Below are 27,283 nucleotides of genomic sequence, written 5' to 3'. Positions count from 1 at the left end.
CCTAGGACATCCCTGCCCATCTTGAGTGCGGAGCTGCAGCGATACGGGGAGATCTCGGGTTACAAAATCAATGCCTCCAAATCAGTGGCCCTCCCGATTAATATGCCAGCGACGGAAGAGGCTCACTTACGATCGGTGTTCCCCTACAGATGGGAGAAATCCTCTCTTAAATACTTGGGGGTTCTCATTACCCCGTCCTTCCATACCCTCTACCAGGCCAACTTCCCCCCCCCTCTATAGGGAGATCAGGGCACTTCTCCATAAATGGAAGGCTCACCAAATATCGCTCTTAGGGCGGCTCGCGTCTATTAAAATGGTGATCCTCCCCAAACTCCTTTACTTATTCCAGACGCTCCCGATCCCGATCCCTTACGCGCACCTCCGTATGCTCCAGAGGGACTTACTGAAGTTCCTATGGAACTATAAAAAACACCGGGTTCCTGCCTCCGTCATGATTGCCTTGCGCTCGGACGGGGGCCTGGCGTTCCCCGACCTGGTTAGGTACTACCAAGCGACGCAGTTACGGGCTATAGAATCATGGTATACGCAGTGGTCGGAGATAGAGGTCGGAGATAGAGAAGCTATGGTTAGCTCCGATGCACCCGAATAGTCTGCTCTGGGGCACGGAAACACGGATTGATACGAACCGCCTACTGGGGCCGATGGTCCAGCTTAATCAGCTCTGGAGGAAAATCTCCCGGGAACACAGGCTCCACTCGGAGGCGTCCTTGCTAACCTCGTTTCTTTGTAACCCTAAACTCCCGGACGGCCTTACTCACCAGATGTCTTGGCCCTGGGCGTCCCGGGGTTTATTTCATCTGGGACATCTAGTGGACCCCAGATCGAGAAAACTGCTGTCTTTCTCGGACCTACAGACTAAACACGACCTCCCCCAACGGACGTTCTACAGTTATCTACAGATCAGACATTTTGTGCAAACAATAGCTCCGAGACTCCAATTTTCCCCGCCCACCCCCTTTGAACTGATCATACTCGAGGGACGGAACCGTAGGGGAATGATATCAGATATCTACCGCATTCTTAACTCGCACCACTTTTCAGCAAAGGGCAAGCACAAGTATATGCTGAGATGGGAAAGAGAGCTGGGTGAGGAATTTCCCCTCGAAGCTTGGCAGGGGGTGTGGAGGCAGGCGGCCAAATCCTCCATGTGTACCCTTTACAAGGAAAATTTTTATAAAATCCTCTACCACTGGTACCAGACCCCAGCCGTGCTCCACAAAATTTATCCCTCCGCCTCTGATCGATGCTGGCGCTGTCTTCAGGACAGGGGTACCCTATTTCATATATATTGGACTTGCCCTTTGATAGCCCCGTTCTGGACATCAACCCAACAGCTCCTTGGCCGGGTATTTGAGGTGCCTATCCCGTTTGCGCCCAAGTTTTATCTCTTTGGCCTGTCCCAACCGCGGATGGCTAAGCCGTCCCGGCAGCTCCTGCGGCATATCCTTACTGCAGCCCGTTGTCTCATAGCCCTTAACTGGAAGAGTCGACTGGCCCCATCTATGGAGGCACTCTACTCCAGGATTAAGGATGTGGAATTAATGGAGAAGATGACGGCCAGAGTGAGGGACAGGCTGGAGGAATTTGACCGAATATGGGAGAGATGGCGGCTGCGGGAAGACTAGGGGCGAAATGGTTGAGGTATGACGACCTGGACTTCTGGCACTTTCTTTTCTTTCTTTTCTTTCCCCTTTCTCTGTTTTTCTTTCTCACCTCTCCTGTTTTTATAGTGGGTCTCATCTGCTATGCATTTTGTGTCTGGTATAGGCCACATGGCAGCACGTACTGGGTCGTGGGGGTTATGGGGTGGTTGGCTGACTTTTGGTGTCTCCCGCCCCGTGACACTCCATCGCCCGAACTACTGGATTCTATTGCACATGCCTGTGCTCTGTTGCTGCCTGTCACATATCTATATTTACTTTTGCATAGCCCCATATATGTTAGTCTTTTATTGCACTTCTGTACTGTTTATATACCTCTGTTACCACTGATGGTGAATAAAACGTTATTTGGAAAAAAAATATATCTAAAGTCAAAAGATTTTTTTTTTTTTTTAATCCATTTTGGATAGAGTACGAGAGGGTTGAACTGTCGCCATTTTTGTTACCATATGCATCTTATTAAGGGAGATTTCCCCTAACTTCCTGCCCTATAGTCTCAGCAGGAAGTGAAAGAATATCTTTCCAATGTGAGAGAAATCCCCTTTTAGATAGCAGTCATGGGAACAAGTGTCTCCAATGGAAGATTTCCTCTCTATTCTCTAACAGGAACACAGGCGGCAATAAACACCATTCAGTGGTTCTAACCCCCTCTCCCCACTCTATCCAAATAAAAAAATAAATAAAGAAATCTGCCTTTAGTTATACTTTAAATAAGTGTGAGTTCAATTGTGTTGGGAGAATATGAGGTTAGGCAGACATAGCTGAGAGGACCTCTAAGTTCTGCTAGTTGTCATGCTCACAGGCTGATCCCTGGCTCCTGAGTGTGCATACTACTGTCAAATAACAGAATCTAGGACTTAAAGTGGAACTAAACCCTCCAGTTTTCAGCTAAGGAAGCTGCCATCTTAGCCTCTGTTTGATCTGCAACTGCCACGATCCTGCACATGTGATCAGTTATGACACCTTCCATTTGATGGTTTTTAACAGTTTGGTTGAAACCACAATGTGATAGTTATATTCTCAGCATGCCAGGAATGCTAACTGTTTTTGAAGCCATTAAATCTATGGGTTTAGTTCCACTTTCATAGGTATGTAAACTCTGGGTTTGTGTTTGATCATTCACACTCAAGAGATGCGAGTCAGAATCATAAATGGTTTAAACTATTGCCAGCCATGTAACACATATGATCAAAAGTATTGGGACACCTGCCTTTACATCCCAGCCTTAATCCGTCAATTTTGAGTCAGCCCACCCTTTGCAGCTATAACTGCTTCAACTCTTCTGGGAAGGCTGTCCACAAGGTTTAGGAGTGTGTCTATGGGAATGTTTGACCATTTTTCCAGAGGTGCATTTGTGAGGTCAGGCACTGATGTTGGGAGATATAGAAAATGGAGGTCATCAACTTACTATTGTCTGTCCGCTGCACCACTAATTAGATGTGCATACAGGTGTAGCGTCCCCAAGAATACAGACTCCCCAAATATGGTGTGGTCTCCGGGACTGGGATTACTAAATGAAATAATATGAAATGGGGAAAAGGATCCCCTGAAAAGAGTCACAGGCGGACCAAGCTGTTTAAGAAAGGGAAATATATTATTGCACAATATAGGTATTAGAGATAGCAAAAAATAGGTACCCACCACCAACACCTGTATTGTTGTTAAAAGTGAGACAATGTTGTCTATAAAAAAGCAGCTGCATTAAGTGTATAGCAAGCACACATCATATACTAAGACAGATTGCAAAATAAAGTGCAAACAAGTGGCAGTGGATTGGCTCACAGGTCCCGGTAAAGATCATCATAGAACAGTGTGTCCAACCGGTCACTATTATTAGATATGCCCCCAGCTGGAGAATACAGGAGTATATGGTTCATTAATTACACATAAATGAAAGGAATCGCAGAGGAAAGCATAGCACAGGTTTACTCGTTGAGTGGTTATAGCTCAGGCATGTACTGGCCATCGGGACTACCGGGAGATTCCCGGTGGGCCGATGGCTCAGTGGGCCGGTTTCAGTGACAGCCTAGCCAAATGAATGGCTGCGCTACTCGCACAGCCATTCATTTGAGCACCGCTGTACTTCCGAGAACAGCGCGGCGCACTTCGGCTCTTTCCGCCCCCACTCGGCGCTCTCATAACACATCTTCGGCCACCTCCGGCCCACAGTCGTCCTTTTCCGCCACCGCTCGGCTTCCCCCGCCCTGCTCCTCTCCGACAGCGAACAAAACTCGGCTATCTCCGGCGGCCCCCGCGGTAACGGACGCTGTGAGTTTAAATGAGCCGGGGGCCGCCATGAGAGCAGCCGACAGGCAGAGAAGTCCCTGGAGCAGACGAGGGAGCCTGGAGGATGGCGGTGCTGCAGGAACCCATCCAGGTAACCGGCCGGCCCATTGAATACTATATATATATATATATATATATATATATATATATATATATATATATATATATATATATATATATATATATATATATATATATATATATATATATATATATATATATATATATAGCAAAGGATGTGGTGCTAAATAAAATAACATAAAAATTCATTTGGTGAAAATAATGGTTAATAATATGCAAAATCCAACATAGCTAAAAGTTCACCAAAACTGTCAATTAATATTAAAATGTGCATAAAAATATTTTCAGCAAAAAAATCATATATAAAAATGCTTATAATTAAAAACCCCCCTTTTTTTGCACTCTTTTTGCACTTTAATACCAAGGACATAGTTTGGATAAAATGGTTTTAATTATAAGCATCGTTTATATACAAATTTTTTGCTGAAATTTTTTTTATGCACATTTCAATATTAATTGACACGTTTGATGTACTTTTAGCTATGTTGGATTTTTTGTATTATTTGAATCATTATTTGCACCAAATGGATTTTTTTTATGTTATTTTGGTTAGCATCACATCCTTTGCTATATATTCAATTTATCTGTGGCTTTGTGTAAGGCCCCTTTCACACATGCGGATGATATGTCCGTATTTCATCCATCCGTTTGCAGATGAAATACGGGCATACATTCATCCCTATGGGATAGCGGGTGTCTGCGGATGAACATCCGCAGACACCAGATTTCATCCGCCTCCGCAACAGTCTGCACAGCGGATCGGATGAACATGGACAGACGGTCCGTGCGCATCCGATCCCCATAGAGGAGAGCAGAGATCTGACAGGGCGGTCCCTGCACAGTGTGCGGAGACCGCCCTGTCCGCAGCCAGCTCAGCGGGGACAACGGAGCGATCCCCGCTGAGCGAGCGGATCATCACGGGGCGGATCATTACTGATCCGCCCCATGTGAAAGGGGCTTAAACCTGTTTGATGTTGGCAGCTTCTCATTACTGCGGTTGATCAAAAATAGGTGTGCGCATTAGTTGTTTATTTTAAAATATATAATGCAGAGCCAGACTTCGGGCAGGTGACAAGGGGACACCAGGGGGTGGGGGGGCTGGAAAATAAAAGATCACCAGCAGTGTGCTGTCGGCTTCTGAGTTTGCATACTCCTGCTATGTGTCTAGCCGGGCCGTGATGACGTCACTCTCGTGCAAGTGCGCATTATACTGTTTTTGTGCGTGTTTGCAAAATTGGAGTGGGCCGGTCTGGATGAAGTCCAGGGCCAAATTTTTGTCCCAGTCCAGCCCTGTTATAGCTGTTAATGTATTCTGTATAAAGAGCGGCATACAGCCACTAATAGTAGTTAGTCCAGGTATCTTGTTGCAAGTTAGACCATATAAACGAAAGCTAGCTCTTATGCCGCGTACACACGATCGGAATTCCGGCCAGAAAAAGACTGATGAGAGCTTTTCATCGGAAAATGCGACCGTGTGTATGCTCCATCGGAATTTAGCTGTCCGAATTCCCGGCAGCCAAAAATTTGATAGCATGTTCTCAATTTTCCCGACGGAAAAACTTTCCATCGGTAATTCCGATCGTGTGTATGCAATTCCGACACACCAAAAATCACGCATGCTCAGATTCAATCACGGGACAGAAGCTATTGGCTACTGACTATTGAACTTCCTTTTTCTAGTCGCGTCATACGTGTTGTACGTCACCGCGTTATAAATGATCGGAATTTGGTGAGGCCGTGTGTAGGCAAGGCAGCTTGAGCTGAATTCCGTCAGAGCTTTTTTCGACGAGAATTCCAATCGTGTGTACGCGACATTTGTGGGATCCCATAAATTAGGGCAGTAGGTTGAAATTAACCACAGGTAAGGACAGGTATATTATTCTATTAAATGACCAATGTGCCGCACACCTGACCATGATATGCAAGGGTCTATGGACTCAAACAGGTGTCCCTCATATCTCCAAGGTATTTCATTTCATTTCATAGGAGGGGGCCACACTCTACGTGTGTCTTTGTCATCCAGAGTGCTCTATTGCCACACCTTAAGGCCCTTTTCACACTGGGGCGGCGCAGGCGCCGGCGGTAAAGTGGCGCTATTTTTAGCATTGCTTTACTGTTGTTTTAGCGGCAGTATTCAGCCGCTAGCGGGGCGGTTTAAGCCCCCACTAGCAGGCGAAAAAGGGTTTAAACCGCAGCGGCGCTTTGCCGGCAGTATTGATTTCAATGGGTAGGAGCGGTTTACACCACTCCAAAGATGCTGCTAGCAGGACTTTTTTTTTACCATACTGCCAGCGCACTGCCTCAGTGTGAAAGCCCACGGTCACACAAAGTTGGTCGGAAATTCCGAACGTCAAGAACTTGGGGACGTACGACGAGACGAAAAAAAATTAAGTTCAATAGCCAGTGCGGCTTTTCTGCTTGATTCCGAGCATGCATGGAACTTTGCGTGTTGGAATTGTGTACAAACGATCGGAATTTTGTTGGAAAATTTGAGAACCAGATCTCAAATTTTCTGCGACGCAAATTCCGATGGAAACTGTCTGATGGAGCCTACAAATGGTTGGAATTTCCGACAAAGAGCTGCCATCGAACATTTTCCATCGGAAAATCCGACCGTGTATATGGGGCAAAACCCTTTTGGGATAAAGGTTTTACATAAATAAATAAAAGCTGACAGAAATCAAATGGTTTTTCTCAGCCCTTTAAATGCCACTTTTGCTAAACAGCTCAGTCTACTAAAGAAGCTGAAAAACAATAGTAATACAGGATCACAAAGTAATAAATGATGGTAATGGAGGGGGGGGGGGGGGGGGTTTGTCGAAAACAAGGCCTGCTTTGTTCTTGTTACTGACAGACTACATCATATACAGTATATAATTTATCATCTTGTCCATAGTGTCACTTTAACCAAACAAGCTGAAGATAGATGCTGATTGGTTCCATGCACACTATAGGAGACACCTCCCGCGCTCAGTGTACAGAAGGGACGCTGCCCAGCACAGGACCCAGAAGATCCCGACTATGAGTGTAGTAGTGCTGAATACATCAGTGATTTCCAGCTTCCACACTGATCCCACATGTATGAATCTGCATAAAATTGGTCCTAGAATGGAAATCTGGACATACACTAGAAGATTTTTTAACATTTGTACTAATATTCGTATAAAAATACTCAGTACATCGGATGACTTGACAAATGCAATTTAAAAGTACTTAAAAAACGCTTTTATCATTTGATTTTTGGAAAGAATAGAGTTTCCAAAATGTCAACCACATTCACTATTAGAAAGCTGTTTGAAAAAAAAAAAAAAAAAAAAAAATGTACCATATTTCTCATAAACAAATATTGAGTTGACCCCTTTTTGGATAAAATTTTTACATAAATGAATAAAAGCTGATCATTGTAAGCACCCCTGTCAGTGGTAAATGGTTTGTCTCAACCCACTAACTGCCACCTTTTGCTAGACAGCTCAGTGTGCTAAAGGAAGAGGATAAACAACAGACTTACAGGTAGGATCACAAGGTAAAAAGACATTCAAATGAACAATTTTGTGAAGTAAATTCTTCCAGTGTATGGCCAGTAACAAGCGGACCTTCACTCAAATTAAAATTTATTTTCCCCTGCCTACTCACCCCTCCCTCTTTCACATTTGGAAATCTTTTTCTTAATATTGTAGATTCTGTCCTGCGAATGATGTTTGCCACTCCTCCTTGATTCTGCGCATGCACAGATGCACTGCAGGGCTTTGGGTCCCAGCAGCACCCTGCGGCACGTCTGCGGAGGGGTTCCCGCTCATGCCTGAAGACCAACGGGCATGGAAGTCCTGAACCTTGCTGTGTCTGCGCATGCATGGGAACGACTGTGTGCGTGTGCGGATGGACCAAAAAGCACATCTTCACGTGCGCTAGAATAATAAAGATGGCGGCAATCAAGGGGGTGGGGCCAAAACTAAAGGGGACTGAAATTCCTCTTTAAGTATGCAAACCAAATAATTCCTGAAGTATCTTTATAAAACATTTTGACAGGTACCCGTTCCATATTCCACTTGGATCTCCTCCCCCTCCTTGCCCGCAGCACTCCGGGACACGTCACAGATCCCAGAAGGCTGCGGGGACCATTCACAAAGCACAGTGCGGCAGATCGCTGACCACAGTTAACATGCCGCTGTCGGGGACCTGAAGACCGGCAAAGAACCGGCTCAGGTGAGGTCAGTGCTGGACCCCAGGACTGTTTATTAAAAGTCAGCAGCTACAGTTTTTGTAGTTTGCGGACTTCATTTTTTCGAGTCCTGGTTCACACTCATGCGATGTGGGAATCCTGTGCGTTTCCCGAACCACATTGTAATCGCGTCCATGGGGGTGTCAATATTATCTTAACAACACCCTAAACAAATCGCAAAATGCAATGCGACACAATTCAGGTGAGAAGGGGGGTCCTTCACTGCTTTGGTACGGATGCGACTTCCGCCATACAAAATGTGTGGCTAAAATCGCACCACACAGACATGGCATGTGAGGTGCACAGGAATGCAGTGTGATTCTTGTGCAAATCGCATGCAGGGTCTACATCCCCAAAGTGTGAACCCAGGCTGAACATTCTCTACTCGGGTTTTAGATATAACTCTAATCTGGGTTGTCCTCTTTAAATATAATTTCCAGGTGGACTGGCCTTTTAAGAATACAGATCACAATGCCTTCTTGTCTCCTATACTGCCCCCCCATAGTACAGACAAATGTGATCCCCCCCCCCCCCATCACACAGGTGACCAGAGAGTGAATGAGGAAGTCACGTGATGAGGTCACTTACCTGCTTCTGGTATGGTGTGTCCTAGGGCAGTGCTGAGAAGAATGTACAGGTAGAGTCCCAGGTAGACAAACATAGCAGAGTTCAGGCTGGGGATCTTATCTCTACAAGCAAAGCCTAGTCCTCATCCCTCCACTGTGTGCTGCTGCCCAGGATCTGGCTGGCAGTGGCAGGAGGAAGGTGCTGACCATCTGATGGGCTCTCTGTCCTCTGGGGGGTTTGCAGGTTACAGCAGCTCCAGCATTGCAATAACAGGCTGTGAAGTCATCCCAAACTTCTTCTGTCTTCTTCTGCCCCCACGTGTTCTGCTCTGCAAGGAGAAGAGAAAACTTCATTTCTCTACACACCCTCATCCTGGGGACAGGGATCCTGCCAGGTCCTAATGCTGCCCTGTGCACCTTCTTCTGTGCCAGGGATATGTGCCTCATCACACTTCCAGAAAACCTGGACTGCATGCTACCTCCAACCCTTCATCTACTCATACTACAAGTTCTATTTATTTATTAAAGTCACACTAATCCCTACATCTGTACTGCTGTTTTGTTTTTCTTTTTATAAATTCTTTATTTATTTATTTTTACAAAGATAATAATACAACATTACATATAAATACATCAACACAACATATCCTCTATTTTATCACAATCTTCCTCTCAAAGGAGATTACTATAATAATGTTATATTATCTAAACTGATTCATCAATTATTCTCATTTCCATATTATTCCCTCTACAACCGCTTACTCTCTACCATTGTTCCCTTTTCCTTAGCTGTTTTGTTTTTCTTGACATACAATAATAAAAAAAAATGTATTTAAAAAAAAAATAAAGTGACACTAATTCCTCTAATTATTCTTAACCACTTGCTTACTGGGCACCTAAACCCCCCTCCTGCCCAGACCAATTTTCAGATTTTAACGCTGTCACTCTTTTAATGACAATTGCGCGGTCATACAACGCTGTACCCAAATGAAACTTTTATAATTTTTTCCCCACAAATAGAGCTTTCATCTGGTGGTTTTTAATCACCTCTGGTTTTTAATTTTTGGTTAAAAAAAATGAAAAAAGACCGACATTTAAAAAAAGAAAAAAAAAATACAAAACCGTTTTATATTTGTTAATAAATTTTGCAAACAGGTAATTTTTCTCCTTCATTTATGTACACTGATGAGGCTGCACTGATGGGCACTGATAGGCTGCATTGATGGGCACTGATAAGACGGCACTGATGGGCACTAATAGACAACAGTGGTGGGCACTGATGAGGTGGCACTGGTGGGCACCGATGGGTGGCACTGAAGGGCATTGATAGGTGGCACTGAAGGGCACTAATAGGTGGCACTGATGGGTATTGGTAGGTGGCACTGATGGACACTAATAGGTGGCACTGATGGGCAGTAATAGGCGGCACTGGTGGGCACTGATGGGCGGCACTGAAGGGCACTAATAGGTGGCACTGATGGCTGGCAGTGATGGGCACTGATAGGTGGCAGTGATGGGCAATGATCGGCACTGTTAGGTGACACTGATAAGCAGCAATGCTAGGTGGCACTGATAGGCACCACTGGTGGGCATTAATAGGTGGCACTTGTGGGCATTGATAAGTGGCACTGATTTCTAGCACTTATGCACTGGTGGGCACTGATTCGTGGCACTGTGTGGGCACTGGCAGGTGGCACTGGCAGGCGGTACTGGTGGGCACAGATGAGGTGGCTTCGCCGCTTCCTCTTTGGGACCAATGTCCCTTCAACAGAAGTCAGTGATTGGCTTTTTTTTATCCTCACGCTGTCAGCGCCAGGAGAAAAGAAAACGATTACTGATCTTCTGTTTAAATCACGTGATCAGCTGTCATTGGCTGACAGCTGATCACGTGGTAAGGGGCCGGGGTCGGGGATCACTGGTGTTTCATTGACTCGGTGATCACAGCGCACGGCACGCGCGCCCTGCAAGGGCCTCCCGGCAAAGTAGATTGGCGCTGTAGCTGTCATTTGGCTATAGCGTGGATCTGAAGAAGTTAATAAATATTCTACACACATCCACTACTTGACCACTTCACCTTTGGAAGTTTTACCCCCCTTCATGACCAGGCTATTTTTTTGCAATATGGCACTGTGTTATTTAACCACTAGCTGCCCGCCCACTGTCATATGACGGCGACACGAGTCAGCTCTCATTCTGGGCCCTATGACATGACCTCCTTCCCGGGCCACTAGGGGGCGCATGCCCCCGTGTCACTGGGGATCTGATGCGCATGCCCGGCGTCCGTGATGTTCGCCGGGCACCCGCGATTGCCCGGTAACTGAGCAGGACCTTGGATCTGTGTGTGTAAACACACAGATCCATGTCCTGTCAGAGGAAAGGAGACCGATGGTGTGTCCCTTGTACATAGGAACATTAATTGGTCACCTCCCCCAGTCAGTCCCCTTCCCCCACAGTTAGAATCACTCCCAGGACACACATTTAACCCCTTGATCACCCCCTAGTGTTAACCCTTTCCCTGCTAGTCACATTTACACAGTTATCAATGCTTTTTCATAGCATGGATCGCTGTATAAATGTGAATGGTCCCACAAATGTGTCACAGGTGTCCGATATGTTTGCCGCAATGTCGCAGTCACAATAAAAATCGCAGATGGCTGCCATTACTAGTTAAAAAAAAAAAAATAATAAAAATGCTATAAAACGATCCCCTATTTTGTAGACACTATAACTTTTGTGCAAATCAATCAATATACGCTTATTGCGATTTTTTTTTTTTTTACCAAAAATATGCAGAAGAATACATATTGGCCTAAACTGAGGAAAAAATTGGTTAAAAAAAATAAATTGGATATTTTTTATAGCAAAAAGTACAAAATTTAGTGTTTTTTCAAACTTGTCGCTCTTCTTTTGTTTATAGTGCAAGAAATAAAAACAGCAGAGGTGATCAAATACCACCAAAAGAAAGCTCTATATGTGGGGAAAAATGATAAAAATTTCAGTACAGCGTTGCATGACTTGAATTGTCATTCAAAGTGCGACAGCGCTGAAAGCTGAAAAATGCCTTGGGCAGGAAGTGGTTAAAGCAAGTAAAAGTGTTACTGTTTTTTACTTTCCTCTCTAAAACATATCCAATAAAATAAAAAAAATGTAAAAAAATCGAATTTCTTCATTTTAATTTAGGCCAATATGTATTCTGCTACATATTTCCCAATAAGCTTATATTGATTGGTTTGCACAAAAGTTATAGCATCTACAAACTATGGGATCAGTGGTGGCCCATCCATTAGGTGCCGCCCCCTTGATCCACACCACCCCTTATATGAATAATGGATAGATGTATGCATAGCATGAATCTATCCACAGCCACAGTGGCCACCCCCTATCCATGCATCTGGCCCCTTTCAGTATGCTGGGCACCTGAATTACAGCGGCGGGGCGGTTTTGTTGAAGCACCTGATTAACGCGATAGGCTCTAATAGGCTTCAAAATAGGGTGGGCTCAGAGCAGAACATTGCGCCATGAAACCACCCAGGTGTTATAACAGCGAATGAATATTCACTGTTGTAACACTGATCCTCAATCTGGCCAATCAGAAAGAGGTCTGAGACCCTTTTTCCGATTGCCCAAAAAGAGAAGACTCCTGATTGGCTGCCGAGGAGGAGGGAGGAAACAGAATCCAGCGATGCCCGTGGAGAGCAGAGGAAGGGAAAGCCATCGCTGAGTAAGATAAATAGATAGGGTGGGGGTTTCTTGCTGTTTGCCGCCCCCCGCCCCCTCAAAAAATACCACTGTATGGGATATATTTTTGAAATTATTTATTTATTTACTTTACTAGTAATGGCAGCGATCAGTGACTTATAGCAGAATTGCAAATCGAAGACCTAACTGACAATTTTTTGGGAACCAGTGATACAATGATCAGTGCTAAAAATATACACTGTCACTGTACTAATGACACTGGCAGGGAAGACATTAACATCAGGGCAATCACAGGGTTAAATGTGTGCCTAAAGGCTCATACACACAGAAAATCGGGACAGACATTTTCGTCCAAAGAAGTACAATTTTCGTATAGTGTGTACACAACTTTTAACAGCAGATTCCAACTTTTCGTACGGAAATTCCCAAAGGGACAAACTCCAAAATATTTCTCGTACAGGAACAGAGCAAACTATTTTTGTTTAACCTGTCTAGTTTTCGTACAATTTTCATACAAGAAAAATCTGAAAAAGACAGTTTTTTCATGCCTGGTACACACGATGAGATTATTGGATGAATGATCGTTGTTTTTATTTTTTTACATGCTAATCTCAGTTCGAACCCGAAGAGTTTACTAAAGTTACAAAAATTCTCGTATTACAGAATAAAAATTCGGAAGTGATGTAATGTGTGGAATATATGAAAATTGTATGATCTGGCATTGTACAAAAACATTTTCATGCATGTCCGATCAAAAAATATCCGAGTAACTGTCCTGATCGACTGTCGAAAGATAATCAGATTATCGTACGATCACTCTGAAATCTGTATTTTTCATAAGATTTTCCGATCGTGTGTACAGAACTTAACTGTGGGGGAGGTGCTTTTACTAGTGGAAGACATGGATCCATGCCTTCTGTACTGACAGAATGGCAATCTGCCTTGTTTATATAGGCAGATAACCATTCTGTCTGTGTACAGAATGATCAGCGGATGCCAGTGGACACCGAGTTTGCAGGACCCGCTGATCAGCTCCCACTATCAGTGGCAGCCAGTGAAAATCCTCCCCCCAGTCCGTTGGTCGCACTTTCCCGATCGTGGCATCCCATGCTCAGTGGCGGCCTTCCGTTCCCCTGCTCTCCACGGGTCTCCACGCTGGTGGTGGCTTTCGTTTCCTCCCTCCTTCTTGGCGGCCAATCGGGAGTCTTCTCTTTTCAGCCAATCAGAAAACGGGACTCACACCCCCTTCTGATTGGCCGGATTGAGGATCAGTGTTACAACAGCAAATATTAATTTGTTGTTGTAACACTTGCGTGGGCTCATGGCGCAATGGTCTGCACCACGGGCCACCCTATTTTGAAGCCTATTAGAGCCTATGGCTCTAATCAGGTGCTTAACAAAAACACTGCGGCTGCTGTAAATCAGGTGCCCGGCATCCTCAAAGGGGCCGGATGCCTGAATAGGGGGTGGCCGTGTCGGCCATAGATAGATTCATGCTATGCACAAATCTATCCATTATTCATATAGGGAGTGACAAGGATAGAGGGAGCGGCGGCTGGAGTGCCCCTAATGAACAGGCCGCCACTGCCTGCTGTGTGGAATCACCGTGGGAGCGAGCCTCCGGTGTCGTGCAGTCGTGCCCAGTACATGGAAGTATATATATATATATATATATATATACTGCCCTGCCTTCTGTAAATGGTGCCTGTGCAGAGCAAACAACCTCTTAGACAATTGTCCTGGTAACAGGTGTCCCCAATGGACGATTCCCTGGCTCTTTTGATGTGGGTCAACTCTAAAATGTTTAATTTCTGCTTACTTTCTTTGTGGCAATGGCCAGCAAGCAAAGAGAGGGGCACAGCTCCCCATTGAGGAGACAGGCAGAAATAAAAGTTTACAGAGGGTCTAACCTTTTCCAACTGTATTGAAAAAGTTAAAAAAAGGCATTGCCTTGACAGCTACCTAACATGCCCAATTTGGTAATGAGCAGCTTAGTGTATATTTTCATCAATGAATGAACTCCTGAGTGCATACGTAGGAGCTACGTTGTTATAGTCCAGCCAATAAAGACAGCAGATCCGGAATCTAGAAGAGGCAACGGCAGAGCTGTACTGCACAGCTTATCCTTTCAATGTGAGTGAAGAACTGCAGGGAGCAGGGGTTGGGGCATGGACAGGCAAAGCAGCAAGGTGGGACAAAAGACCCCACTCACATGAAAAGGATCATTATACTGTGGATGCATAGTTGTGTTATAAGTTCTTTATTGCACATAACTATATTTGTTATATAAGTATATTTATGATGTTGTTACATTGTGATCTCCTCTCTTATGTATTTGTAATTTCACACATGTTGTGTTCCTTTTCATCAGCTGTACCCCTTGAACTCCTGAAGAAGCTCAACCAGTGAAATACATTGAAAAATTGAACCTTCCATTGTCATCTTTATTACTTTAGGATTTCATATAACTAGAAAGGTGTATGGGGTAGTTGTTACTATGTACACTTCTATATGCATCTAATATGTTTTTATGTGGATTTACAAGTCTATTTTTCTTTTCTTTTAACATTTTTCTAATTCATAATAAAGATATGTATGTGTGTGTGTATATATATATATATATATATATATATATATATATATATATATATATATATATTTATATTTATGGTCCAGAGCCCTATAGTCGATACGGATATGGATGACATACAGGGTTAACATAAAACTTACCACATGAAATGGACCTGAAAGTGTGGCTTGGTCTAACGTACGGTATATGGGGGGGCATACTATAGATAAGAAATGAGGAATAAAATGAAATAAATATGAAAAGAGATGAAATGAGTAATCTGTGAGGAGTATGAATACTTTGAGAAATGCCCTAAAATGGGGATGGGAGGGTGGGTATCGCACACAGGAACCAACGAAGACCACAGGCGAACGGGCTGGTTAAATGCCCTTACAGGCTCCTCCCATAAATTCAGGCCACCATACTGACCTTCTTATTTATGGTCCAGAGCCCTATGGCCGATACGGATATGGATGACATACAGGGTTAACATAAAACTTACCACATGAAATTGACCTGAAAGTGTGCCTTGGTCTAACCTACGGTATACCAAAATAAGGTGGCAAAAACATTCAAGTATGGAATAGCTCTTTATTGATTTGAGTTTAGTCACTGAGTTTGGCAAATGCCTGGGCCATTTCCACTTGCGGATTGGTGATGTAGCGAGCGAAGCAGGCAGACTTCCACCTGCCTAGTCTTTAAATAACGTGGTCCGGGACCCCATGATGGGACGCTGTTGAGGCTGCCCCGATACGAAATGAGTGTCCGGATTACTGGCTAGGGTTCAGGTGAAGGTTGCGGAGATGTATCCTCATGTGCTTCATGAATTGACCGGTGTTTAGGGGCTTGACAGGAAAGGGTAGAAGGGGACTAGAGTCCGATTGCTGGGGCAGTAGTAGCAACAACTGATTTAGTGTAGCAACTGGACACCAGTTGTTATTGGTTCTGTAGAAGTGGATATCTGTACCTGAGCCTACTTGCTGGGTTTTGGAAACTGCTAGATGCAGAATGAAATGGTCTTTGCAGCGGACCAAGTGGCATTTGCGTAGCACTTGGACTGCAGGGCTGCTACCAGTGAATTCCCCAGGTTGTAAGAACCCATAGAAGGCCAGGTACATGGCCGCTTGTAGGACCATACTAGGGAGGAGATCGAATGGCGACATAGCCAGGGTGGTTGACATACCCCTGAAGATGTTATGGGTAGGGGTTTGGCGCTGACCACTGGTTGGAGCTTCTGAATGCCAGGTAGAATGGCCCGTATAGTGTGAGACGTAAACAAGGAGGATTTTGCGGGGTCCCGAAGAGACAAGAAATGCTGGATACCGGCTACGTACATCCAAATGGATAGCGTAAGCTGAGTATGACAGTGTGAAATGAAGGCCAGAATCTGTTCGATACTAGACATTTCTTTGGAGTGATGTGTAAGGAACTTGTCGAAGGCCCTCCAGGCTGTCTGGTAGGCCTTGAGGGTGTTGTGGGAGAGTGAGGAGTTGGTAAGCCGAGTTTCTGTCTGCAGATGTTGAGCTAGTCCAGGGTCAGCTGAGACCAGGCCGGGATAGTGGCTGATACAGGTTCGGCTCCGGGCATCTGTTCAAAAAATTATGTGTAGTTAAAACGGGAGAGTGCATCCGCTGCAAGATTGCACTTGCCTGGAACAAATGAGCAATAAATATTAAACTGAATCTGTAATGACAGCTGTACCAGCCTACGCAGGAAGGACATGACTGCAAGGGATTTGGACCTGCCTTTGTTTATAATTTCTGCTGTGGCAAGGTTATCATTAGTGAAGGCCACGGTTTGCCCGGTCCAGCTATGGCCCCAGAGCTGTGCGGCTGCCACTATAGGGTAAAGTTCGAAGAGGGAAGATGTGTTGGTGAAACCGGGTATAGCTAGTATCTGTGGCAGCCAGGGAGCTGCAAACCAGAGATGGCCAAAAATTCCTGCGAAGCCTGTGGACGCAGCTGCGTCTGTCACTACCTGGGGTGACAGGGAAGACATGGTGTGAATGAATATTTATATGCTGTTCCAGGTGGAAAGGAATTCCTACCACATGGAGAGGTCCGCTACTGCTGCGGTGTCGAGACTGAGGACTTGATCGGGATCTTGCGTATAGGACAGGTACATTAGTAGGCAGGACACAAAGGAGCAACCCTGTGGGATGATGCGCATGGCAAAATTGAGCATCCCAAGAAGGGATTGCAGTTGTTTTTGGTACACCCTATGGTGCGGGTGAAGTCTCGGAGAACCGCCCTGATGCGGGTCAGTTTCTCTGGGGGGAGGCTGTGTCCAGGTTGATACCGAGAAACGTGATCGACTGTGCTGGACTGTTGACTTTGTGTTCAGCGATGGGAACACTGAAATTTCTAAACACAACCCTTAGCTTGTCGAGGTCCCCAGGGGATGAGCCGGGCGGTTCTATTAGTAAGAAATCGTCTAGATAATGGATGACCTCTTAACACTGGGCTTTGTGTAAAAGGATCCATGTGAGTGGTTGCGCAAACGTGTCAAACAGCCAGGGGCTAATTTTTGACCCAAGGGTCAATTTGGTGGCGAAGTAATACGCCTCCCTCCATTTGATGCCATGCCAGCACCAAAGGGACGGGTGGATAGGAAGGAGTTTAAAGGCGTCCGAGATATCGGCTTTGGAGAGCCAGGTACCAGTGCCTGTTTTGAGTATAGCCTGGATCGCTATATCCACAGAGGCGTATTTGAGGGAAAATTCTTCGGAGGGGATAAGGGAATTCAGACTGGGGATGGTGGAAGAATGAGGCGCTGACAAATCATACACAAGACGTAGTTTATTGGAGAACTTGCCCTTGACAAGCCCAATAGGGTTGACTCTCCATGTGTTGAAGGGGGGCTGAGTGAAAGGGCCTATCATGAAGTCCTGATCTATCTCGGTCTGTAGTAGCTGGTCTATGGCCTGCTCATCGGTGGCCGCTGATCATAGGTTCCTGCACTCATGGGTAGTGTGAGGCAGAGAAATGAGGCCAGTGTGGAAACCTTCCGTGAAACCTTAGATGAGGTAGGTGGCCAGGGAGAGAGTGGGGTGTGCGGAAAGATAGGATGAGCCCCCTGGCATAGGGTACAGATTTGAAGCAGATGACACTGGCTGAAATTACACGAACCATAGTTGATTGCAAATAGCTGCCCCTCCCACGGTCCAGACTGGGCGTTTGAATTTATCCATCTGGGGCATACATGCAGGGGCCTGCTGGCCCTGAACTGCACCAGAGGTAGAGGGACTTTCGAAGTGGCAACTGGTTGTCGCGTTGGCGCACCAAGTGGCAGTGTGGGTAGCCGACTGGCAGATTGCGCACAGTGGTGACCGTAGGCCAGCAAAGTGGCGACAGAAAAACTCAGTTTCCATGATGCTCCAATCTGTGGGCATCTGAAACTGAAAAAACCTGGCTGCTGCTTTGGTGGAGAAGGAGCGGTGGTAGTCATAGAACCCAAAGCCCCCATACTTGTAGCCCAGGTCTACCACAGTATGGAGGTATAGATCCAGCTCTTCTCTTCTGTTGGGAGAAGCTGAACATATGACAACCCTCATCATACTGAAGGCCAATGTGAACTCCGGCACTGATAGCTTCCTATTAAGCCTGGGGTCTTTAGCCTTAAGGACTACTGACATGTCCCCCCAAGTATATGCTTTATTCTCCGCCAAGTCATGTACGGAGATAAGCAGAGAGGCGAGGTTGATGTCCCTGCCTTCCAGGATGTCCTTCCTGATATTGGTTGGGACCCACTGGGAAGGGTGCACTACGGAACTCTACCCTGTGGTACCTGCAGAAGGAATTGTAACCGCCTGGACTACAGCAGGGTCAGGGGCGGAAACGGCTGGGCGGGTCTCCAGGAGTGTTCTGAACCTCGGAAACTGACGCGGTCAGAGATGACATGAAGGTATGCAGTTGTAATATGGCAGATGAGATGGAATCCAGGGACGCTTGCTGGGTGTTGGATCCTGCTGTGGTTGGTGGAGGAAAGAGAAGCCTGAAGAGCTCTGCTTTCCTGGCTGTAGCGGGAAAGGGCACGCCTCTACGCCTCAGCTCTGAGGTCAACTTTGGGATAGTCCATCCCCTAAGTGACTGAATACTACAACTCTCTGAGACCAGAGAGGGGGACAAAAGGGCCGTGGGATCTTCACTGCTGGCCTGGGACATGGTTCGTTTATCCTAAGCCTGGGTGTGCTGACTTGTCCTTGGGGTTGAATCTTGCCTGGCCGGAAACCTATTGAGGGTGACATAAATTACAAGTCTCGTTTGTGCTCCCTAATAGCATGCGTACCTAAGCGAAGTGTATACCTCTCTTTATATATATATTTCTCTTCTTTTTTTTTAACCTGACGAAGCACCTTCAAAGCTGGTGCTGAATCCGACTGACCTGAAGAAATATGAGAGGTGAAAACTTGTTGAAAGTTTTGATTACCTGTCTTAGACAAATTACTAAAATGGTGACTTTAACAGGCGGCAGTGAGTTGAAATGAAATCAAATGAATGAAATGTTTTGCCTTGAATGAAATGAATATCTGCCATGACAGAGGCACGACTCGGTTGTGCCGCAGTTGCGACTGACAGTGAACCGGACGCTGGAGCATGTACTGAAATGAGGCAATTGGTGAAATGAGGCCAAACAACTAGGGCCCCCCCCGGGACGAATCGGTACATTGCAGATGCAACTGGATTCGAATTGGGGCGCGGTACGTGACGGTGAAATGATTTGTTCTGCCATGACAGAGGCCCGGATTGCCATGCCACAGTTTGCGACTGAGCATGAAACGGACTCTGGAGCAGGTACTGAAATGTGGCTTGTCCTGGGGCACGCCGAGATGAATTTAGTGCGTAGATGTGACTATATTAGTGTCGGAACGTGATAGGTGACAAAGAAATGATACGCCATGACAAAGACAAGAATCAGTGACCGAGCCTACGACTGACAAGTGAATCCATCTCTGGAGCATGGCCTGAAATGAGGCCAAGATCCACTGGGGCACACCGGAACGAATCAGTGCATGGAAGATGTGACCGGATTCGAATCGGAGCGCAGTATGTGACAGAAATGAATGAAATGATTTGAAATGCCTTGAAATGATTATAACGATAAAAGAACTGAAATGATTGAAATGTTTGTGAACGAGTGCCTGATGTGGCATCGACCGAAGTGTCACAAGCGAGTGAATTGCATACGACGCATGGTAAGAACGTTTATATGAACATGCAAAACACAACAGTGCGATATGAAATATACGTACGGATTACATGAAATGTTGTGAGTAATATATTGTATAGATATCACAGTTTAGTGACATGGTAATTAACGAAGCGTGAAATGAAAAACATGAGCCGAAGCCCTACCTGCGACAGCCGAACCAGAAACGTTGTACGACGACTGCAACTTCACAACGACTGCTACGAAAACCTCGTAAGACATCAACTTACGAACGCGGAAGCTTACGGTCGTAAAGCTCGTGGAGACACTAAACTCGGAAACAAAACGGCAAAAGACGGGACTGACGCATGCGGGATCTTTCGAATGCTTGTCTCGAATAGCCGGCCTAGTGACATAGGTATCGTGCACAGGAACCGGCGAAGACCACAGACAAATGGGCTGGTTAAATACCCCTCCGGGCTCCTCCATAAATTCAGGCCACCATACTGGCTCTTTTTATACAGGTGATCCTTAAATAACAAGCAAAGAACAATAGGGGCAGTTCTGTAAAACATTTGTCTGGTGGTAGCATCTCTTTGAAACAGAGACGCTTGCACCTAATTCATAAAAACCTTGCGAATGCTCTGATGGCAGTTCCAACATGCAACAGATTTTGACAGTTCTTCTAAGTATGGCCAAAGCTTTGCTTTTGCTCTCTTGGGACCTAGAGTTGGCTTGTAGTGGGTTACAGCTGGCTGTCAGCTGTCGTCAGTGCCGCTCCAGGCTCTAGAAGAATCCCCACCATTTTGTCAGGATCCACCCAGTTCCATGGGCATCCACAAAACTTTTTCTGGGAGGCATAATTTAAGGGTCATCCATGCTCTGCCCCTTTTTGACAATGTCGTGAAGGGGAGGGGCTTAGTCATTATCACTGTACCCATCAATTGCAGCCTCGCCAATTCATTTCAGCCTCACTGTGCCCATCATATGCAGCCTTACTGTGCACATCAAATGTGGCCTCACTGTGCACATTAAATTCAGCCTCACTGTACGCATCATATTCAGCCTCTCTGTGCCCATTAAATACGGCCTCACTGTGCCCATCAAATGCGGCCTCACTGTGCCAATCAATTTTAACCTCTCTGTGCCAATCAATTTAAGCCTCACTGTGCCCATCATACGCAGCCTCACTGTGCCAATCAAATGCAGCCTTAGTGTGCCCATCAAATGCAGCCTCACCATGCCTGTCAAATGTGGCCTCACTGTGCCCATCAAATGCAGCCTCACTGTGCCTGTCAAATGCAACCTCACTGTGCCCATCAAATGCAGATGATGTATATCTGCAGTCAGTGATGATAGAGCAAGGTCTCTATATACAGGAAGGAAGGTGGATGTATATATACAGGACAGATGATGTATGTCTGCAGTCAGTGATGATGGAGGAAGGTCTCTATATACAGGAAGGAAGGTGGGTGTATACAGCTATACATGAAAAAGGACCCATACCCCTTGAAATCTTCTACATTTTGTTATGTTACAACCAAAAAGGTAAATGTATTTTATTGGGATTTGTTTGTGAAAGACCAACACAAAATAACACATAATTGTATAGTGGAAGGAAAATGATAAATGTTTTTTATTTATTTTTTTACAAATAAATATATGAAACATGTGGCATGCATTTGTATTTAGCCCTCCTGAGACAATACTTTATAGGACCACCTTTCACTGCGAAAGAAAAAAAAAACTAATTAGAATGAAAACGAAAATAAACACATTTATCGTTAGTGCACATGTCTAGAGCTGATTATATTAACATCTATTCTGAGTCTCTTAGTCTAGGGGGGATTTTGAAGCAGTCATTGCTGGTTTGGGTACAGAGGTCCGAAATCTGTATCCAGGTCTTCAGGTTCCCAGGGTCTGTGTGTTTTGGGAAGACATGGACCCGAATCCAAAGCAAAACCACTCCAAAGATCCCCCAGGCACACACCTCTCAAAGAATAGAGCCCCTCAAATGCCAGGGCCCATAGTCAGTAGGCGAGAGGCTACCCTTCAGTCCCCTCTAGAAGCCCCAGTCATGGTTGGGTCTTTCATAGCTGGCTAATGTGCTGACTCTCTTCCTTTAAAACTTTGGACCACTAACCCAGAACTAGTATGGCAATGAGGACTTCTGAATTCTAAATGAAAACTGATATTGTATCGCAAGCAAAGGGAAGTTTTCACTAAGCGGCACATTGGGATTTCACACTGACAGCTGGACGGGAGTTGCATAACCTAGAACAGATGTGTGTTATCAGCGCAGTGTATTGTACAATTCTGTCAGTTGAGGGGGTTTGCACTGACAGGTTACTTTTTCCTACATGAAAACATTTCTAAACTTGTAATGAAGAATTGGATGAAATGCAGAAGTTGTATGTATGGAATTCCTTCTGTCACTCATCATTCACACACAATAGATCTTTCAGGGCAGGAGCAAAGGCAGGACGTTCAAAGAGCAGCAGGTCCAATGTCCAGGCTTTGACAAATACTCTTATTCTACGTGTGTACAAATATGATACATGGATGATAGGTATCACAAACACAATAATGGGGAGGGAGCAGATAGAATCTGGAGCAGATGTGCATGACAACCACTCAGCTTCTATCTTCAGCTTGTTCAGTTCAAATGTTAACTAAGGATGAGCCGAACACCCCCCGAACCTGCGAACAGACCTAAACTTCGTGTGAACTTTAGAACCCTATTAAAGTCTATGGGACTCGAACATTCACAATCTAAAGTTCTAATTTTAAAGGCTAATATGCAATTTACTGTCCTAAAAAGTGTTTGGGGACCCGGGTCCTGCCCCAGGGGACATGGATCAATGCAAAAAAAGTTTCAAAAACGGCAGTTTTTTCAGGAGCAGTGATTTTAATAATGATTAAAGTGAAACAATAAAAGTGTAATATTCCTTTAAATTTCATACCTGGGTGGTGTCTATAGTATGCCTGTGAAGGGGCGCATGTTTCCCGTGCTTAGAACTGCCCCTGCACAAAGTGTCATTTCGCAAGGAAAAAAAGTCTTTTAAAATCACTTTCCATTGTCCCGTAATACAGAGAACACTCAATGAGTGTTCCCTGCATTAGCCGACAATTCATTCATTGATAAAAAAAAAAAAAAGCGCTAAATTCAATTACCAGGCCCTTCAGGTCTGGTATGGATATTAAGGGGAACGCCGTGTCAAATAAAAAAAAAAATTGACGTGGGGGTCCACCTAAAAGTCCATACCAGACCCTTTATCCGAGCACGCAACCTGGCAGGCCGCAGGAAAAGAGGGGGGGGGGGGCGAGAGAGCGCCCCCCCTCCTGAAGCGTACTAGGCCACATGCCCTCAACATTGGGAGGATGCTTTGGGGGTCTGTGACCCCTCAAAGCACCATGTCCCCATGTTGATGTGGAGAAGGGCCTCATCCCCACAACCCTGGCCAGTGGTTGTGGGGATCTGCGGGTGGGGGGCTTATCAGAATCTGGAAGCCCCCTTTAACAAGGGGACCCCCAGATCCGGCCCCCCCGTTTGAAATGGTAAGGGGGTACAAAAGTACTGATAAGCCCCCCGCCCACAGACCCCCACAACCACCGGCCAGGGTTGTGGGGATGAGGCCCTTCTCCCCATCAACATGGGGACATGGTGCTTTGAGGGATCACAGACCCCCAAAGCAATCTCCCAATGTTGAGGGCATGTGGCCTGGTACGGTTCAGGAGGGGGGGCGCTCTCTCCCCCCCCCTTTTTCCTGCGGCCTGCCAGGTTGCGTGCTCAGATAAAGGGTCTGGTATGGATTTTTAGGGGGACCCCCACGTCAATTTCTTTTAAATTTGACACGGGGTTCCCCTTAATATCCATACCAGACCTGAAGGGCCTGGTAATTGAATTTAGGGGAGCCCCCACGCTTTTTATTTTTTTATTTTTTATCAATGAATGAATTGTCAGCTAATACAGAGAACACTCAGAGAAACACGCGCCCCTTCACAGGCATACTATAGACACCCCCCAGGTACAAAATTTAAAGGAATATTACACTTTTATTGTTTCACTTCAATCATTATTAAAATCACTGCTCCTGAAAAAAATGGTCATTTTTAAAACTTTTTTTTGCATTGATCCATGTCCCCTGGGGCAGGATCCGGGTCCCCAAACACTTTTTAGGACAGTAACTTGCATATTAGCCTTTAAAATTAGCACTTTAGATTTCTCCCATAGACTTGTACAGGGTGTTCCGGCTTTTTGAATTTGCCGCAAACGGCCCAAACTGTTCACTGTTCGCTGAACAGGCGAACAGGCAATGTTCGAGTCGAACATGAGTTCAACTCAAACTCGAAGCTCATCCCTAATGTTAACCAATCTGAAGATCAACTTCTGTTCAGCCTTCAGCCTCACAATGGATCCGAATTCAACTCGTCCCTAGTGAACTGGCCAAATTTCGATCCATGTATGGTCGATTTAACTGTACTAATAGGAAAGAGATCATAAGGCTCTTCCACCATATCCAGTCACCACCAGATTGCCAATGCCCTCCACTATATCCATAGTGGTAAGCTTTGCTCCTTCAACAGTTTACCATGGTACCCCCAAGTTGGGAAGTCCGATCGTTAACTATTATTAAAGGTTCTGATCCTACACTGGTCTCCATAGCACCACATTGTAAACATCAAACTCCTCCACCCCTGACATTTACCATGGCAATGCAGTCTAACAATGTTAAAACAAAGTTAACAGGATCCACCCGGACCAAGTTACCATGGCAAACCCAGAGACTCATCCACTTACCATAACAACATCTTTTGCGTTCTCAGCAGGTTACCAAATATAGTTATTTTTTCATCTCTATGGCAGACCATTCCAAAGATCTTTGAACTATTTACATAAGCCCCTGCCCTAAAAGAGCTTACAATTCTCATAAGAGAAAAATCCAGTTGCCTGGATGTGTCTGTCTTCAGTACTTCTCATTGACACACAACAAGCATACAACAAATTAAAGTCATTATCCCACATATACCACATACCTCCTAATGCCCTGTATACATGGTCGGACCTTCCAACGGAAAATGTGTAATCGGATCGTGTTGTCGGAAAATCCGATCGTGTGTGGGCTCCATCTGACTTTTTCCGTTGGAATTTCCAACACACAAAGTTTAAGCTGGATCTAAAATTTTCTGACGACAAAATCAGAGTTTTAAAAGTTTAAATTGCGATTGTGTGTAGACAATTCCAATGGACAAAGTGCCATGCATGCTCAGAATAAATTACAAGACGAAAGCTATTGGCTACTAGCCTTGTTATAGTTCCGACGTACTTGTACGTCACCTCCAGGGGCGGACTGACAACTCATGGGGCCCCCGGGCAATAGAAGATCATGGGGCCCCCTTGGTCTCCACACTCAAGTCAAACCTGCACAGGGAGACACTGGAGAGAGAACATACACACAGGGGGACACCAGAGGGAGAACGCACACACACACAGGGGGGGACACTGGAGGGAGAATGCACACAGGACACTTACACAGCACACAGGGGGACATGCACACAGGACATGCACACAGCACACAGGGGGACATGCACACAGCACAGGGGGACATGTACACAGGGGGACACACACAGCACAGGACATGCACACAGGACACTTACACAGCACAGGGGGACATGTACACAGGAGGACGTGCACACAGCACAGGGGGGCATGCACACAGGAGGGACATGCACACAGGAGGACACATGCACACAGCACAGGGGGACATGCACACGGGGACACGCACACAGCACAGGGGGACATGCACATAGGGGGGACATGTACACAGGACATGCACACAGCACAGGGGGACATGCACACAGGGGGACACACACAGCACAGGAGGACATGCACACAGGACACTTACACAGCACAGGGGGACATGCACACAGGGGGACACGCACACAGGACACTTACACAGCACAGGGGGGATATGCACACAGGAGGGACATGCACACAGCACAGGGGGACATGCACACGGGGACATACACACAGCACATGGGGACATGCACACAGGGGGACACTCACACAGCACAGTTGGACACGCACACAGGAGGGACACGCATACAGGAGGACATGCACACAGCACAGGAGGACATGCACACAGGACACGCACACAGGAGGACACGCACACAGGGGGACATGCACATAGGACACACACTTACACAGCACAGGACATGCACACAGGACACTTACACAGCACACAGGGGAACATGCACACAGCACAGGAGGACACAGCACAGGACATGCACACAGGACACTTACACAGCACACAGGGGGAATCGCACACAGGAGGACATGCACACAGGGGGACATGCACACGGGAGGACACGCACACGGGAGGACATGCACACAGGAGGGGACATGCACACAGGAGGACACCCGCACACAGCACAGGGGGACACTCGCACAGGCGGACACGCACACAGGAGGGACACGCACACAGGAGGGACACGCACACAGCACAGGAGGACATGCACACAGGAGGACACGCACAAAGGGGGACACGCACACAGGGGGACACGCACACAGGGGGACACACACTTACACAGCACAGGACATTTACACAGCACACAGGGGGACATGCACACAGAGGGACATGCACACAGGACATGCACACAGCACACAGGGGGACATGCACACAGCACAGGTGGACATGCACATAGGGGGACATGCACACAGCACAGGGGGACATGCACACATCACAGGAGGACATGCACACAGCACAGGAGGACATTCACACAGCACAGGAGGACATGCACACAGGAGGACACGCACACAGGGGGACACGCACACAGGGGGACACGCACACAGGGGGACACGCACACAGGACACACACTTACACAGCACAGAACATGCACACAGGACACTTACACAGCACACAGGGGGACATGCACACAGCACAGGAGGACACGCACACAGGAGGACATGCACACAGCACAGGGGGACATGCACACAGCACAGAGGGACATGCACACAGGACACACACTTACA

General features: G+C 46.1%; 1 protein-coding gene across 4 annotated transcripts in view; it reads right to left on the bottom strand.

The window, feature by feature from the left end:
• The window catches only part of VWA1 (von Willebrand factor A domain containing 1), a 193,668-nt gene extending 184,478 nt beyond the window's left edge, over positions 1-9,190 (bottom strand). Inside the window, exon 1 of one of the 4 annotated variants that reach the window (XM_077457579.1) lies at positions 8,857-9,190. In XM_077457579.1, coding sequence (XP_077313705.1) covers positions 8,857-8,929 — 73 coding nt within the window. In that variant the 5' untranslated portion in view covers positions 8,930-9,190. The remainder of the gene's footprint in view (positions 1-8,856) is intronic. The other 3 variants (XM_077457580.1, XM_077457578.1, XM_077457577.1) reach the window with 3 other exon arrangements.
• Between the last annotated feature and the right edge of the window lie 18,093 nt (positions 9,191-27,283).

The sequence above is a fragment of the Lithobates pipiens genome, unplaced genomic scaffold (assembly GCF_037356315.1).
Source record: "Lithobates pipiens isolate NorthernLeopardFrog02 unplaced genomic scaffold, aLitPip1_a1.2 Scaffold_27, whole genome shotgun sequence".
Taxonomy (NCBI): Eukaryota; Metazoa; Chordata; class Amphibia; order Anura; family Ranidae; genus Lithobates; species Lithobates pipiens.
The sequence above is the reverse complement of the archived record's forward strand: the minus strand, read 5'-3'. Positions and strand labels throughout refer to the sequence as shown.